At 39.3% G+C, this 13,977-nt stretch overlaps 2 protein-coding genes across 9 annotated transcripts in view; one reads left to right on the plus strand and one right to left on the minus strand.

The window, feature by feature from the left end:
- Window positions 1-9,321, plus strand: part of EIF2AK4 (eukaryotic translation initiation factor 2 alpha kinase 4) — a 42,816-nt gene extending 33,495 nt beyond the window's left edge. For 5 of the 8 annotated variants that reach the window (XM_065064250.1, XM_065064253.1, XM_065064251.1 and 2 more), the window contains exons 33-39: window positions 275-387; window positions 1,914-1,972; window positions 3,081-3,178; window positions 5,634-5,702; window positions 6,315-6,359; window positions 7,456-7,580; window positions 8,789-9,321. In XM_065064250.1, coding sequence (XP_064920322.1) covers window positions 275-387; window positions 1,914-1,972; window positions 3,081-3,178; window positions 5,634-5,702; window positions 6,315-6,359; window positions 7,456-7,580; window positions 8,789-8,843 — 564 coding nt within the window. In that variant the 3' untranslated portion in view covers window positions 8,844-9,321. Of the gene's footprint in view, window positions 1-237; window positions 388-1,348; window positions 1,460-1,913; window positions 1,973-3,080; window positions 3,179-5,633; window positions 5,703-6,314; window positions 6,366-7,455; window positions 7,581-8,788 lie in introns of those variants that run through there. The other 3 variants (XR_010472949.1, XM_065064256.1, XM_065064257.1) reach the window with 3 other exon arrangements.
- An 802-nt stretch (window positions 9,322-10,123) lies between these two features.
- SRP14 (signal recognition particle 14) lies at window positions 10,124-13,941 on the minus strand. The gene is made up of 5 exons (XM_065064284.1): window positions 13,768-13,941; window positions 13,229-13,301; window positions 12,503-12,615; window positions 11,374-11,406; window positions 10,124-11,033 (listed from the first exon to the last, which is right to left on the minus strand). The coding sequence occupies exons 1-5, from the start codon at window positions 13,789-13,791 to the stop codon at window positions 10,944-10,946; spliced, it is 333 nt and encodes a 110-aa protein (XP_064920356.1). The 5' UTR covers window positions 13,792-13,941; the 3' UTR covers window positions 10,124-10,943.
- Window positions 13,942-13,977: the final 36 nt, after the last annotated feature.

Raw genomic sequence — 13,977 nt, forward strand, 5'->3', positions numbered from 1 at the left:
TAAAGCATTCTGTTGAAAAGTTAATTATCACATTACAAAATACAAGTAGCCAAGCTAGTTTAAGCTTTGGGAATGCAGATAAAATTAGTTGGTTAAAAAAAATCTAATCAAATATTTAATTGGCAGTGATTGGTAATGATGATAGCTTCCTACCTTTGACTGCTTCACCTTTGATGGCTGAATAATCCAGTTTGGTTTTGATTGAATTTGATAAGTTTATTCGTATGCCATTTTAAGAATCAACAATCTTAAGAAACACTGAACTACATCATAGGTGAAATCCTTTGAGAAAGACAGACAGACGGAGAAAAGGATTTTAGAATCTGACTTAGTAGATCACCTGATCCAGAAACTGAAAACTAAAATCTGTGACGAAAGATGTAGTAGGTAAGTAGCATAACATGTCAACATGAATAGTCAAAATCAGAAGTGACTTTGTTTTAATGAAATAATTTAAAATACAAAATAATTTTAATATATTTTAATATATTAACCTTGATTTTATTTGATAAAGAGTAAGAGCTTAGCTGGAATCCCTTTTGAGGGGAAAAGCAAAAGGTTTGATTATGGACTTTTGTTGATATTAGGAAAGAGACCACTTTCCTTAGCTACTCCTATAGTCAAACATCCATAGTGCTTCATACATTAGAAGGCCACATGGTTATCCAGCTCAAATGCTACTAGAACAGCAGTATTGCTTGTATGGCAGGACCAGAATTCGGTTATGTTCAGGTACTGTGTAATCAAAGAACTAAAGCAGCAAATCCCTTTCTTTCTGACACGGTGTTCATACAGTAAAAATGAAGGTATAATTGTAGCACACCTGTACACACTGGCACAAGTGAAAGTAACACCCAGCAAAGACTCGGGGTACACAGCAACACCCCGTCATCCTATCTGTGGTGAAATCACTATTGTCACCAATATAACTGAGTACAGAAATCATAGGAGAGGCTACAGTTACACCTGTGTGCATAAGCCGTATAGCTGTTATTCGTACGTATCCCTTTGTAAATACATAGTTACACACACATCTATATATATTTACGTACATATGTAGTGGCAGCAGGAACAGACATGGTTTATTCACACAAACCTGAATTCAGAAACTAACAGATCCGACATCCAAAGTATTTCCAAATAGACTGAACAATAAAGGAAATAGTTAAGCTGGGAACTGCTAAACTGGAGCAGCAGTTTGTGCCAGGGCTGACGTCTCCTGCTGCACCTTGTCATCTCGTGTCTGTCCTCAGCCAGGCCTGGCATTTACCTTTGCAACTAACCTGATTCTCGTGTGTTAGAAGCTGTGAAAGAAAATCTTTCTTTCTAAAAGTTACCTTATTTCTAGATCCTGAGAACAGAAGAGAGAGAACTTCATATTTGGTAATACTAAACAGAGAAATGCAGTAATTGTGATTGTAGTAACACTGGCAAATTACTTTGATGATGAATCCTGAATATGGAAAGTAAAAGGATCCAAACTAATAACTGAAAGATTCCTTGATATGTGTGATCTTAGGTATAAATATTACTTTGATACTTTAGCATTATCTCACAGAAACTTAGTAAGAAGCTGTAGATTAAATTAACAATTTAGAGAGAATATTCTCATTATATATTCTAGAATTAGGATCTAAATCATTCTTGCATGATGGGGAGCGCTTTTTTTTTTTTGTATCCATAGCAAACAAAAATTGCTTCTAGATCACATTTTATAATATAATTTTGTATGATTTCCCGTCTGTTCCAGAATAGAATATAATCTGCAGATACGTGCTGGGAATTCTCCATAAATTTCTTTATCTGTTGGAATGAAATAAGTATGTTTGTATGATAATCTGAAACCATGTCTTATTACAGTATTTCTTTGTTGTTGTGAATTTGTCTCCCTAACTGTCTTTGTTTATTTTTAGAGAAACCTCAGATAATCTTTCAGTACCAAATCAAAAGGGATCCTTTACTAACATTTCAGGTATTTAGTCTCTAGTTGTAGAACATACAAACTATCTGTATTTCTGCTTAAAAACTGTATTATAAGAAAATATTGCTGGAACGTAATTTTTTAAATTACCACCAAAGTCAGAGCAGTAAAATATTTTCTAGCAGTGCCTCTGGTTAGAAACTTCTTCCTAGTCTCAAACGTTGTTCCAAGTGATCTAAAACTGGAATTTTCTCCAAACTAACAAAATAAGTGCATTGGCCAACAGACTGACTATTCCCCATACAAGCATTCATTGATGCAGTGATTCAGGATGGGGGAAGGAAAGCCAAAAACCATGAACATTTCCTAGCTGAGGAGAAATTTAATGTTATTTTTATGAAAAATGACATGACCTGTGATTGTTACGGTGTTGAGACCCACGTACATTGACCTGCTGTTCTAAGAGTCTTTTTTTTCTTCAAATGAAACTACCTTTACATTTCTAGCTACAGATTTGCACTCCTTAGTCTGATCATAGATGTTTGTGTGGATAGCTTGGCATTTTTGATTAATATTTTTAAGTACTCATATAGTGTGTGGTGGTGGTTGTAAAAAGTAACACTTGTTTTTGGCCCCTCTGCATAACAGTGAGGGAGAGATGTGGCCATGCTTAACTTGGTTTTTTGTGTGTGTGTCTGATTACCAGAAGTGGCAATTCGGGTTTCAAAATAAGCCGTTTCAGATTTTAGTTATTGTTATTGGGAGAGGCTGGCGTTTATTGTTTGCTTTGTCATTGGCTCTGCTGTGGGACTGTCCATTAAATAGTTGCGTCATTCTTGTATTAGCTTTTCTTTTTCTGATATTATGTATGCTATATTCCCCTGTAAAATTCTGCAAACCATTTGGAACCTTTTATTATTTTCAGGAAACACTGATATAAAATATCACATTTCTTACTCTTACCAACCAGTCTTTCAAAGCCATAAGTGAGCATTTGAGAATTTACACACACGGTTCATTATCCGATCTACTTGACTGACTTTGGGGTTTTTTAGCAGCTTTTTGAACCTCGGCTTATTAATATTTGTGAATTTTCTGTTTCTTGCTACTTCTTTTATGAAGAAGGAATATAATCTAAAACTCTATGTTTGCATTTTAGGTGCGTTTGAATCACATGGAACTCTTGTTGTACCCAATGTTAGCGTTATAGCTCCTGAAAAATTATCTGCCAGTGCCAGGCGTCGCCAAGAAATTCAGGTACACACACATGAAATAGGAATTAAGAAGCGACACTTAGAAGTTAAGGAATAGTAGAATCTATATTTTCACTATCACCTAACTTACACAAATACATCCAAATTGTTCTTTATCCATAAAGTAGACTATGAACAGCACAGAGGGCTGAAGGCAAAGACCACATTTTTTAACATTTTGGATCTTGGGGATTATCTGTGACATTGATGCGACTCAGCCATCATTGTACTTCTATATTAGAAATGTCATTTTAGTGGGAACAGTGGTTCAAGAATCTTCCATTTTTGATAAATGTTGAAGTGTGTTAAAGGTGCAAGTTCAGCATACTTTTAATTTGTAATATGTTTGGAACACAGACTCTAAGTACATAATTATGTTGTCTCAAACAAAAGACCTAAGAAAAAAAATGACAGATTTAAAAAACAAAAAAACACAAACAAACAAACCCCACAACACACATGCCAAAAACCTGCCTAAAATATGATATTATTATAATAATGTAGAAAAGATTAAGTGATGCTAGAAACACATCAGGGTTTGCTCATTTAGGACAATTGGCTTCAAGATATTTAGAGTACATGGCAAAACAAAACTGTTATCTTATTCTCCTTTCAGTCCAAATTTGGGCGTGCAACAAAAAATCCCCACTATAAATAGTTCTCAGAACCCGAAGAAAGAAGTGGATGTTGCTCTCAGAGCTTTACGCTAAACAGACTTCCTGTTTTCAGGTTTTTAATATTCAAAACCATCTTTCAAAGGTACAAAAGACAACATCATGCAAGGCTGCCACTATGTTTGTAAAGTGTTACCTTTGCAGGATTACTAATAGCTTGCTCTGGAAAAAAGTGTTTACAAGGCATGACTGTTGCAGGGGAGTGATTTAGGGTCCTGCTTTCCACAGAACAGTGTTTGGATCACTCAAAGAAAGTCTGACATTCAGTGGCAAGGTTCACTTTATTGTGTCCTGCACGGAGGAAATATGCCAAGCTGAATCCTGCTTACCTTCCCTCCAGGGGCCTGGTGTCAGGTTGCTCCAAAGTCTGGGTCCTGGGATTCGTGAAACACACTCTCAGGCATCAGAGTTCATAGAAATGAAAAATATAATGAAGTAGAATAGCAGGAGGGCTGGCTCGAGCTGGGTGCCTGCGCAGAGGTCCCCCCAAGCGCACAAAAACGTAGATTTTCATATCTTTACAGCTCATTCAGTCCAATAGCAGTGATTCAGTCCAATAGCAGTATTTAACTCTGAGGTCTTCTTGCTTTTCGTTGGATATTTTTCACTGATCTCAGATGGGCTTTTGTTTTGTTTAACTGTAGGTGTGTTTATAGTCCGTGGCCTTGAAAGTGGTGTTTTATCCAAATGAATCCTTTTCTTCTCAGCAAAGTGCAGAACAAGCCCTATCTTCCAGATGTCCACAATGTCTTTGTATTAGCCTTGAAGTTGTCATTTTCTCCCCAGGCATTTCCATTCTTCCCAGGAAAGTGCCAACTAAACCTTATCTCACAGATTTTTAGTATAGTCTGTATCGGCTTTTGGTAAATATGAGCAGAACTTCACAGCTTAAGATTTTGGCAAACCCAGCTTACTAAATAATGTGAAGCAGAGAGTATATTAAAAATCACACATCCTTATACTTCTAGATGATTCATTATCTTTAGTATGCATTTGCTTAAGCTAAATTATATGAAACTTAAATTGGGCTCATCCACTGATCTGTGAGTAATAAAAACCAGCGCCCTACAGCCAGTTACTTAGCAGAGAGAGCTCAGTGGGCTCATCCAGGCTGTCGTATTTATATAATAAAGTGGTTGACTCATAGTCAAATTGCATGCAGTGGGAAAGGTCTGCACAAGACTCCCTGAACCCACAACTTACTGGTGTTCAACGTGCTCTTCTGCTTCCTTGTGGGTTTCCTAACAGGAGTTCTTGGCCCAGCTGCAGCTCAGGCCTTTACCTGTTCTGGATCCTGAACCAAACTGCTGCTGGTTTGGCTGGGAGGTGGTCAAGTGCATCTGCCACAATGACCTGTACTTTGGTTTGACTCTCAAATCAGTTGTCCTTCTTCAGCTAGAGATGATTCACTGCATAAATCAGCAGTTCTCACATTCCTGAAAGTTATCTAACACCCAGAAATGGAAATGCGTTTTTTTAACTACATATGTGAGAATTCACATTGTAACGTGTAGCTCTGTCCGCTTTAGTACAATGCCAGTATTATCAGATCTTTACCATTGCTGCAGGAGTGGCTTAGCCCTGGTCTCCTTCCTGTCTACTCATCAAGGTTTATTCTGGAATTGTTACTGATAATTACATTAAATGCGAGTTTTAGTTTAAATGAGGTAGTTATACATCCTGTGTTACAAGCAGCCTCTTCTCACCATCTATAAAATAGAAAATAAGTGTTCCCAACTGTATCACAGCAGTGTTATTTTACTTTTTCCCATCTTTTGTTGGCAGGTGCAAACAAGACTTCAGACATTCATTTCTAGCCTGCAACAGAAAACAAGTGAGATTGAGATTTTAGCAGTAAGTATTTGGCAGAAGCCTGAATTAATTTCAAATTCTTAATTGAATTGTATGATGCAGTTGCTGTCCAGAACAAACCACTGTCAGCAGCCTCCCTTTATAGATACCAAATGAATCAAACTTCTGGTTAAATAAGACCCATGGCATGTTTCTTTAATACTTGAAAAGTATCTCAAATTGTGTGTATTGGACAGGTGCACAGGACAAAATTTAACAAGTATTTAGTTGTAAATTCTTCAGCTGTCCTTAAGCTAACTACTGTGGTAGGTTTAATAACTTGTTCCTGCTAGATTTGCTCTTCTATTTAAACCAACATAGCTTTGTTTGTGTATGGCTTTTAGACTTTGCTGACCATGTCACAAAGGACTTCAAAATGACACATGCGCTCAGGAAACATATTGCCTATTTGCCTTTGCCTGTTTGGAGCTTTCCATAGTGGGATCTGTTATTAAGAGATCAAGCTTAAAACCTTGGTAAATTCCCAATTCTGTCAGCACAAGTGCTTCTTTGGAAATCAGAAAGTCTTACTCCCTTCAGTACAGCTAATCTCCAGTTGGCAAACTGGTAACAGAAGAATGGTTAAATATTAATTTATTGATGACATTTTTACAGGTAGATCTGCCAAAAGCAACTGTGATACACTTCTTATCATTAGAGGTAAGCAACTAAGTATTGTCGTTGAAACTCTAATTGAACAATAGATGATAAATTCTGTTCCTAATGCAGTTTGAGTTAGGTTTTAAAACTTGAAAGGATTTTTTTTACCCAAGGAGTTTGGTTGAGGCTAGAAAAATCTTTTTGTCAAATGCCCAAGTTACACAAGACACCATTAGGAAGTCCTAATCCAAAGCTCTCTTTTTTTCCCAAGGATAGTTAACTGAAATTAAATCTTACTCTTCATTTTCAGAAACCATGAAGCATTAATAGCAGTTTCAATAGAAGCGTTTCTTCAAGCTGTTAATAAAGGAGGTCCCAAAACACAGAGGCAATTGTTTCAAGTACAGTACCTGAAACATTTCTTGGTGAAACCAAGATAAAAAGGGGATGTATAAATATTATATTGGCACCTTTAACAACTCAAACTGCTTGATTAGGGAAAAGATAATAAAAAGACAAGCTCTTTTCTTTCTAATGACAGTAGTGGTTTGAAAGGCAGAAGTTCTTCTTAGAGAGATGAACACCTCCCCACCCCCCAGAAAAGCAAACTCAGGAAGGGCAACCTGCCTGGAAGTAGATTCAGTACTTTGCCACCTTACATCTGCTGCTCCAAAGCAGCGCTTGTCTGGTAATGAGGCCCCAGTAAAACGTGAAAATATTTTCAAAATGCTTAGTTCATCCAGTCTATCCAAATAATGGAGATAGTTTATCAGTTTTTATTTGTAAAAAATAATATAAAATGCACATGATCAGCTTCCATCAGTCACTTTTGACAACCCTTACAGCAGAGTTCTCATATTCTGTCCAGCATTGCAAAACTGACAGAGCCATTTTCATTGCTTACACCTTTTTTATTGTGGTGTTAAGAAATTGATCACTAAATTCTTCATACATTTTCTTTTTTAAAAACAAAAAATCAAGTTACACGTGTTGTTTATATAAATTTTGTTTGAAACCATTTTAATAACCTGTTCAGTTAAGGAACATTGGCATCATAACACAATGTTGAGAAGACTGAATACTATTGGGAGAATTATTTCCTACATGAGAGAATGTAAGAATGTATTGCAGCTCCTTGTCAATTGTTTTTTCTTAGTTTGATGGAGATAGACAAGCCTTTGATGCTACTGTGAGACAACTGGTGTCACGATGGCCGAAACAGAGATGTTCGTACTTACAAGCAATTTGTGATGAAATTTACAGTATCAAAATGGAAAAGAGGTAAATTGTTAAGCTCTTATGGGTACATAAAACGTCTTCATTATTTGTGCATTCAAACTTTACTAAATAAGCTGTTCTTCTTTTGTCCTCCCCTTTCCCTCTACCTGAGGAAAAAAGAAATATTCAGAAAATGTGTTTACTCCCTTGAGTACTGATCTTTGCTAACATGAAACAAAATGGGAAGAGTTTACTGGTCATCTAATCCTTACTTGTAGTAAAATGTAGATTTTTGGTCATGTAAATTCATTTTTATAAATCCTTTCAAGAAATTCTGAAATGTATTCCCACTATTATGTCATTTGCTGCTTTGTCCATAAAACTGAAGAGCAAACAGCTATAGACGTTGAGGTGTATTGCTGTTCTACTACACAGTAGCCATCTTTACTCACAGGAGGGACTCAGCTTGCCATTTGAAACTCATGAGCACATTTAATTCCTTCTGCTTTGAAGGAACACGATGGGAACCTGGCACAGCTGACAGTCAGCCCAGCTTTAAGCAAACATTATGTATGTTCTCCCGACCTGTACAGTAAAGCCTCTTTCTGTTTTCTAATCATAAAAACATTTATGTTTAAACTTGTGTGGTCTCCTTGTTGGATTCTGGTGAGGGTGAAACAGATATGTCTGGGCACATACAGTTTTAAGCCTCAAATTTTCAACTCTTGCATGTACTGGTACAGTTAAGTGAGACCTGGGTATTTATGTCCTATTGTGGGTTTCATTTTATAATACATTTTCTTAAACCTGTGTTTAGCTTGAAGGTACTACTTAACCTTAAAAGGAGACTCAAATTTGATTCATTTTTCTTAGAAATACACCAAATCGCTTCAAGTTACGTAATGTTTACTAAGGCAACTAAGTATCAAGTGAAACTTTTTTTTCTTCTGCAACTTGCAAAGCTGTGATTTGCAATTACTACATACAAATAATATTTCACACAATGTTGGGTCTGAATGCGGTGCAGTCCCTGACAGTTTTCCTTTCCTATTCAATGCCTGCATTCCAATTCCTTTCCTATTTAGTGCTTAGCCACAAGCCTTTAGATTGCTGAGTGAACACCGGACAGACTAGATAAATGGAAAAGGAACAAAGGGGAAAACTATTTTCTACTGAATCTCTGCCGTTAGCTTATTGCTAAGATTTGCCACAGGTTTTTTAGCTTTTGAACCTGTAATTTCAAAGTTTAAAAATCTTCTTTCCCTCTGCAGGGTTCCTGCGCTTATCCTGTACAGCTACCGAGATGAATACAAGGTGTTGTTCTAATGCTTAAAGCATCTTTTATGGGATGCCTTTACTAACAGACAAGTGTTTTGTCAAAAGGAATTTTAAAAAGCTGTAAAAAGTTGACAGGCAACTAATGCCTTTTTATGTGTCCAGACGGAATTTCATGTGTAATATAAAACTGTAATTTTTTGTCAAAAAGTGGAAATAAATGTTTTATAGGCACTTAAGGAGCAAGTCTTGACTACAGCCAGAGATAGGTTTTATCACGTGATTCTTGCCTCCTTATGCCACAAGAGATTATCAGCTGTGCAGGTATAAAACTGCTTGTTTTTTTTAAATAGTTTCAGAATGTCTTTTATGTGAACATGCAACAGTAGTACTGAAATGAGGAACTCAGTTCAAGGTTTAAAGAGGATGAATTATCTTCAGCTCTAAAAAACTTTTAAATTTTTTTGAAGAAGGGTTTTTATGTAATAAAAGGTCTGGCTACTGAGCTGCCTTGAAATATGTATTACAAGCTTTTTGTGTGTGTGGTGGTTTTTTTTAATCCTATTGTTTTAATTTCTGTAGAAAAGGTAGTAGACTTAAAGCTGAAATCCTGGGAAGCATGGCTACCTATGGTTGTCCATTACTTTTGCATTAAAATCAAGCAGCAGCTTCCTGGGAGCTGAAATAAGACCCGATACAGGAAAAACTTGTTTCAGACCTAAACAGAAGACTTTTAAGAGAAAGTAACCAAAGTTTTGAACTAGCTTTCTTCACATGAGTTGACAGATGAAGTTTGAGATGGAAGTAATGGTAGGAATTTTATAATTATCTTCTTGAAGCTGAGCTGTAATACAACCCTATCAGGAAAAGTGAAGCTGAGTAAATCTGAAGGGGAGTTAGAGCAGACATAGTTAACTATGCATTATATTTTACAGCAAACTACTTATATTACTGGAGTGAATATGCAGAAAACTCGGGGATTTCTGTAAATATACTGGTGTTTATCCTCCCTCTCCACCTGGTATCTTCTGTTTAAACAGCCTATTCCTGTTTCTTTCTCTAACTGAAATAATTCCCTTTAGCACTGCAGGCTCATTGCATTAAGAAATACCTACTTACTTCTTCTGCTCTTTTATGCAGTAAAGAGAAGGGCAAAGTTATCAATATGTAAAGAGGGAACTTTAAAGAGAAACCAAAGTACTTCTGAGAACTGTGAAAGTTGTACCACCACCACAAAAAGTAGCATCAGGGGAGCGAGTCCTAAAGGCACTGATAATGGTACCATTCCTAACAATTCACCAAGACAAGTCACATCAGTCATCACAAACAAATCCATTTCTCAGTGTGTTTAATAGGAACAATTAAGTATTGACCTTTTACATCTGCTCATATGAAGGAGCTATTTTAAGACGTGAAGTATGGGGAAATTCAGATCCCTGAATATACTGAATAATGAAGCTTTAAAAAAAAAAAAAAAAAAAAAGAAGGAAAAGTAAAGGTTTAGGTGACATGAGCTTTTTTAAGCCACATCTGAAGGGAATATGATGCAGAGTCCTGACACCCCACCCCCCACCGCACCCTGAGCCAAGATCAGCACAGCTGGATCAGCATGGAGCAAAGGCACAGCTGCCAGCACTGTGCTGCCTGCCTTAGGTGTATCTGCACTGCATCATGGCAACATGTCCCTCAAAATAAGAGACAAACAGGAAAGCTGCTGTTCCTGATAGTATGTTGGCACCTGCTTTCCCTAGTACTACTTACTGAGGCTTATCTATTAAACTGGGCATCTGTCACCAAGACTCCTGCTCCAGTCTTGCTTTGCTCCTGGCACGGTGCATTTCTCTTCACCCTGTGTTACCCCCCCAAACAGGTTTTACACTGCCCACTTGTATAATACAAAACAAACAGCAGTGTAAGTACAAAAGTAGTTGGCAGCTGAGTGTAAAGCTGTTTCAGCGTAACTCTATAAATACTCCCACCGTACAGCAATCCACAGAAAGCACCTTGTGCTCCCAGTTTAACCAAAAGTACTGATCGCATCCCAGTTTCCTGCTGCAAGGAAAGCCAAAGACAAGTGGTAACTCAAAAAGAAATGGACTTTGCTTTGAGCAAGGGTCAAGTCTGTTACAGTGATGATAGGGCACAGTTCCATCACTGAGTTGCTTTACTCTTCTTGTTTTTGCTTTTCTTGTCTTTTTTCTTCAAGCCATCCATGTTAGCTCTCAGCAAATTTGAATATGCCTGCAACAACAATTGGAACCGTTGAAATAAAAAATACTTCAGTGACAATATACTAGAGGTAACATTTTACGTATTGCTAATGGATAGGTATCTGCATTTTCTCAAGAGAATCAGGGTCTTACACCCTACACTGGGAAATTGTTTCTAAACCAATGCAGAAAGTTAGGTAAAATACAAAAGGATTTTTTAAAAAAAAAACAAATACAGATAGATGGGCAGTGTAAGGTTATTCTGTGTGCCACTTCAGCACTGAATCAACCCATTCACGGCTGTCCAGTACTTCCTACTGACCACTCCCCAGTACCTATGGAAAAGGAAGGTAAAGGCATACAAAACTTACCATCTGGAATTTATTTACTTCCTTTGAGCTCACCTACAAAGGTAACACAGAAGGTTAACCAAGAAAACACTGGCTTCTGTTACAAACTAAGTACCAGTACATGTTTACCCACCAGTAACCATGTAGTTGGATCAAGTTGCCACATTCAGTGGTAGGTAGGCTGCGCTGACCTATCATAGCATTTCACTGATTCAGAAAACTGAAAACACTCCTTACTCAATTAACAAAATCCTCTGGATGCCATTAGCCCCGCATTTGTGTTTTCAAATAGGAATAATGTTCTAAGGAAGGTTTTATTTACTTATAGGGCCATAAAAATACATTGCAGCCCAGATTCTCTAAATTATTTCTCAAAGGAACATTTTTCTTTGGGTTACATCACAGAGGAGAGCTACAGTCAGCGAAAGCCTCGCCCAATCTCTCATTCAAAGTAAACACACATCAGATTTTCAACTTCTAGTTAACATTTCCTGAAATACAAATAGCTCTGTAAATGAAAAAAAAATGGATATGCTGAACAAGTTTAAGGCTTAGAGTAGTCTACCCATGCCCACAAGTTCTTGCCAGGAAACACAGATCCTTCCCCTGCTGTTCCCCAGTCTGGGAACACTCAGTTCTTCCCTGGTTTCTACAAACCTTCAGTAAATCCATTGAGGTCTACAAGAAACTACCTCTACGTCACCTGATGCTTGAGTGTAGGTGTGCAGGACTGTTCTTGGAGCCACAGCATTTGTCCTCCTACTGCAGGTTCTGTATCTGCCCTGTGTCCTTCTGCGCATGTCTCTATAAACAATTTTCCCCTTTCCTCCAAATATTCTCATCAACAGACTCACAATAGCCAGGGTTGCTGAAAACAGGCAAAGTCCCCTTCTGCTTTCCTGCAATACCATTCTGAAGAAAAATCCAGCACACAGAGTAAAATTATAAACTACTGTCCCATCTGTAGTGCTGAGTGCAAGCATTAAGACCTCAGTATCTAGCTGTGCGTTTACCTACCATATGGCTTATCTGGAATTAAGAGGGTAGTTCTCATGAAATTCATGTAAAGAGAAATTTCACTTGAAATATGGGACATTAAACAAAAGGCAAGTAGGGCCACTCATCTTTCTAACCCAAAGCTGTCACTTACCACTGTGCTAATTTTCTTCTTTCCATCAGTTGCTCTTAGAAGACACTTATTGTCTGCTGGCTCAAAACCTTCTACATGGCCTTTGCGTGGGACTGGTTTTGTTCGGCCATCATCTGTATTGAAAGACACAAAAGGTTTATTCATATTTCACTAAAATCACTGGATGCTTCCTAAGATGTTAAAAATTGCTCACGAGGAGATCTGTAAAACACCTTGCAATTTAAGGCCATCTGAACTGATATTGCTGCCAAACCGTTGACAGACCCCTTCCTTTGTAGCCCCAGAAATATCTGTTCTATGAACTACATCTGCCAGAAGAAAAAAAATGTAAATCCTTTCTCTGACATGCTGTATGAACTGCCCGCTTCAGCAGCAGGATGTCTTACATGCACAAACTGCAGCCTAGGACACTTGACTTCTCAAGTGGTGCCACCTAGCCAGAAACCAGAGAAACATAAACATGTAAAAACAACACCGTAGTTCTCCTTTTACAGAAATCCAAGGATTTCCAATTACTGCTTAAGAAAGTCCCAACATTTCCTGCAGTTTGAAACACAGTCTTATTCAAGGTTTTTAGTACTGCAGCTATGATGATTGATTTGTCTACATGCCTACTCGTTTGCAGATGCTCTTAATTGCAGCTGTCTATTAAAAAATCCATGCTAACAACACTAAGTTTGATTTAGATGAGCACCTCTTTAATCCAATAACAGGCTTAAAACTTACATTTCTTCAGCGTTATGAAGACGCTCCCCGAAGTTCTGCACTTCTGGAAGAGTCGGGTGAGCTCTGTCAGGAACTGCAAGAGAAACAGTGGCCATCACTGGTTGAGAGCCCCGCTCAGGCGTTCCCGTCCTCTCCCGGTGCACCCGAGCAGCCCCCGCCCCGTCGCCACCACAGGCCGGGCCGTCCCGCTGCTGCGGGAACAGGCACCAAGGGCAGGAAACTCCCGGGTCTCCCCACGCAGAGGCCGGAGGACACGAGGTCCCAGTCGAGGGCGGCCCAGCCGCAAAATGAGGTCTGAGCCCCCCGGACCTGCCACGGCCCCGGCGCTTCTGCGCTCCCCGCCTCGCCCGCACCGCTGGGTACAGCGATGCTCGCTCCCCTCCCCCACCGCCGGGATGCGGCGAGGGGACGGGCCCGGCGCACCCCGGAGCCTTGCGGGGCCTACCCCCGCCCAGCAGCCGGCACCGGGCACACCCCAGGCGGCCAGTGACCCGCCGGCTCCCCGTGGATGGGGACGGGGATGGGCCGGGCTGCCCGACCTGCTCGCTCTCCAGCAGCACCATCCTGCTCCGCCGGGCCGGAAACGCCGCGCGCACGCACCCGCGGGCGCACGCGCACCGCAACGCGAGGCGGAACCGCGCAGGCGACCACGCCCCTAAGCCGCTCGTGCCGCTTGGCGGAACGGAGGCGACGGAGAGCGCCGCGCGCGGAGGGGCGGGGAGCGGCGCGGGGGGAACGCCACGTCAGCC

This window comes from Columba livia, chromosome 5 (assembly GCF_036013475.1).
Source record: "Columba livia isolate bColLiv1 breed racing homer chromosome 5, bColLiv1.pat.W.v2, whole genome shotgun sequence".
Classification (NCBI taxonomy): domain Eukaryota; kingdom Metazoa; phylum Chordata; class Aves; order Columbiformes; family Columbidae; genus Columba; species Columba livia.

Bases quoted from the DNA above. Each gene is read 5' to 3' on its own strand.
- SRP14 (XM_065064284.1), bottom strand. From the start codon at position 13,791: ATGGTGCTGCTGGAGAGCGAGCAG. The intron at 12,616-13,228 runs GTAAGTTTTAAG...CTTTCAATACAG, and splicing joins CTTCATAACGCTGAAGAAAT to ATGATGGCCGAACAAAACCA. The intron at 11,034-11,373 runs GTAAGTTTTGTA...TTGTTGTTGCAG, and splicing joins AAGTAAATAAATTCCAGATG to GCATATTCAAATTTGCTGAG.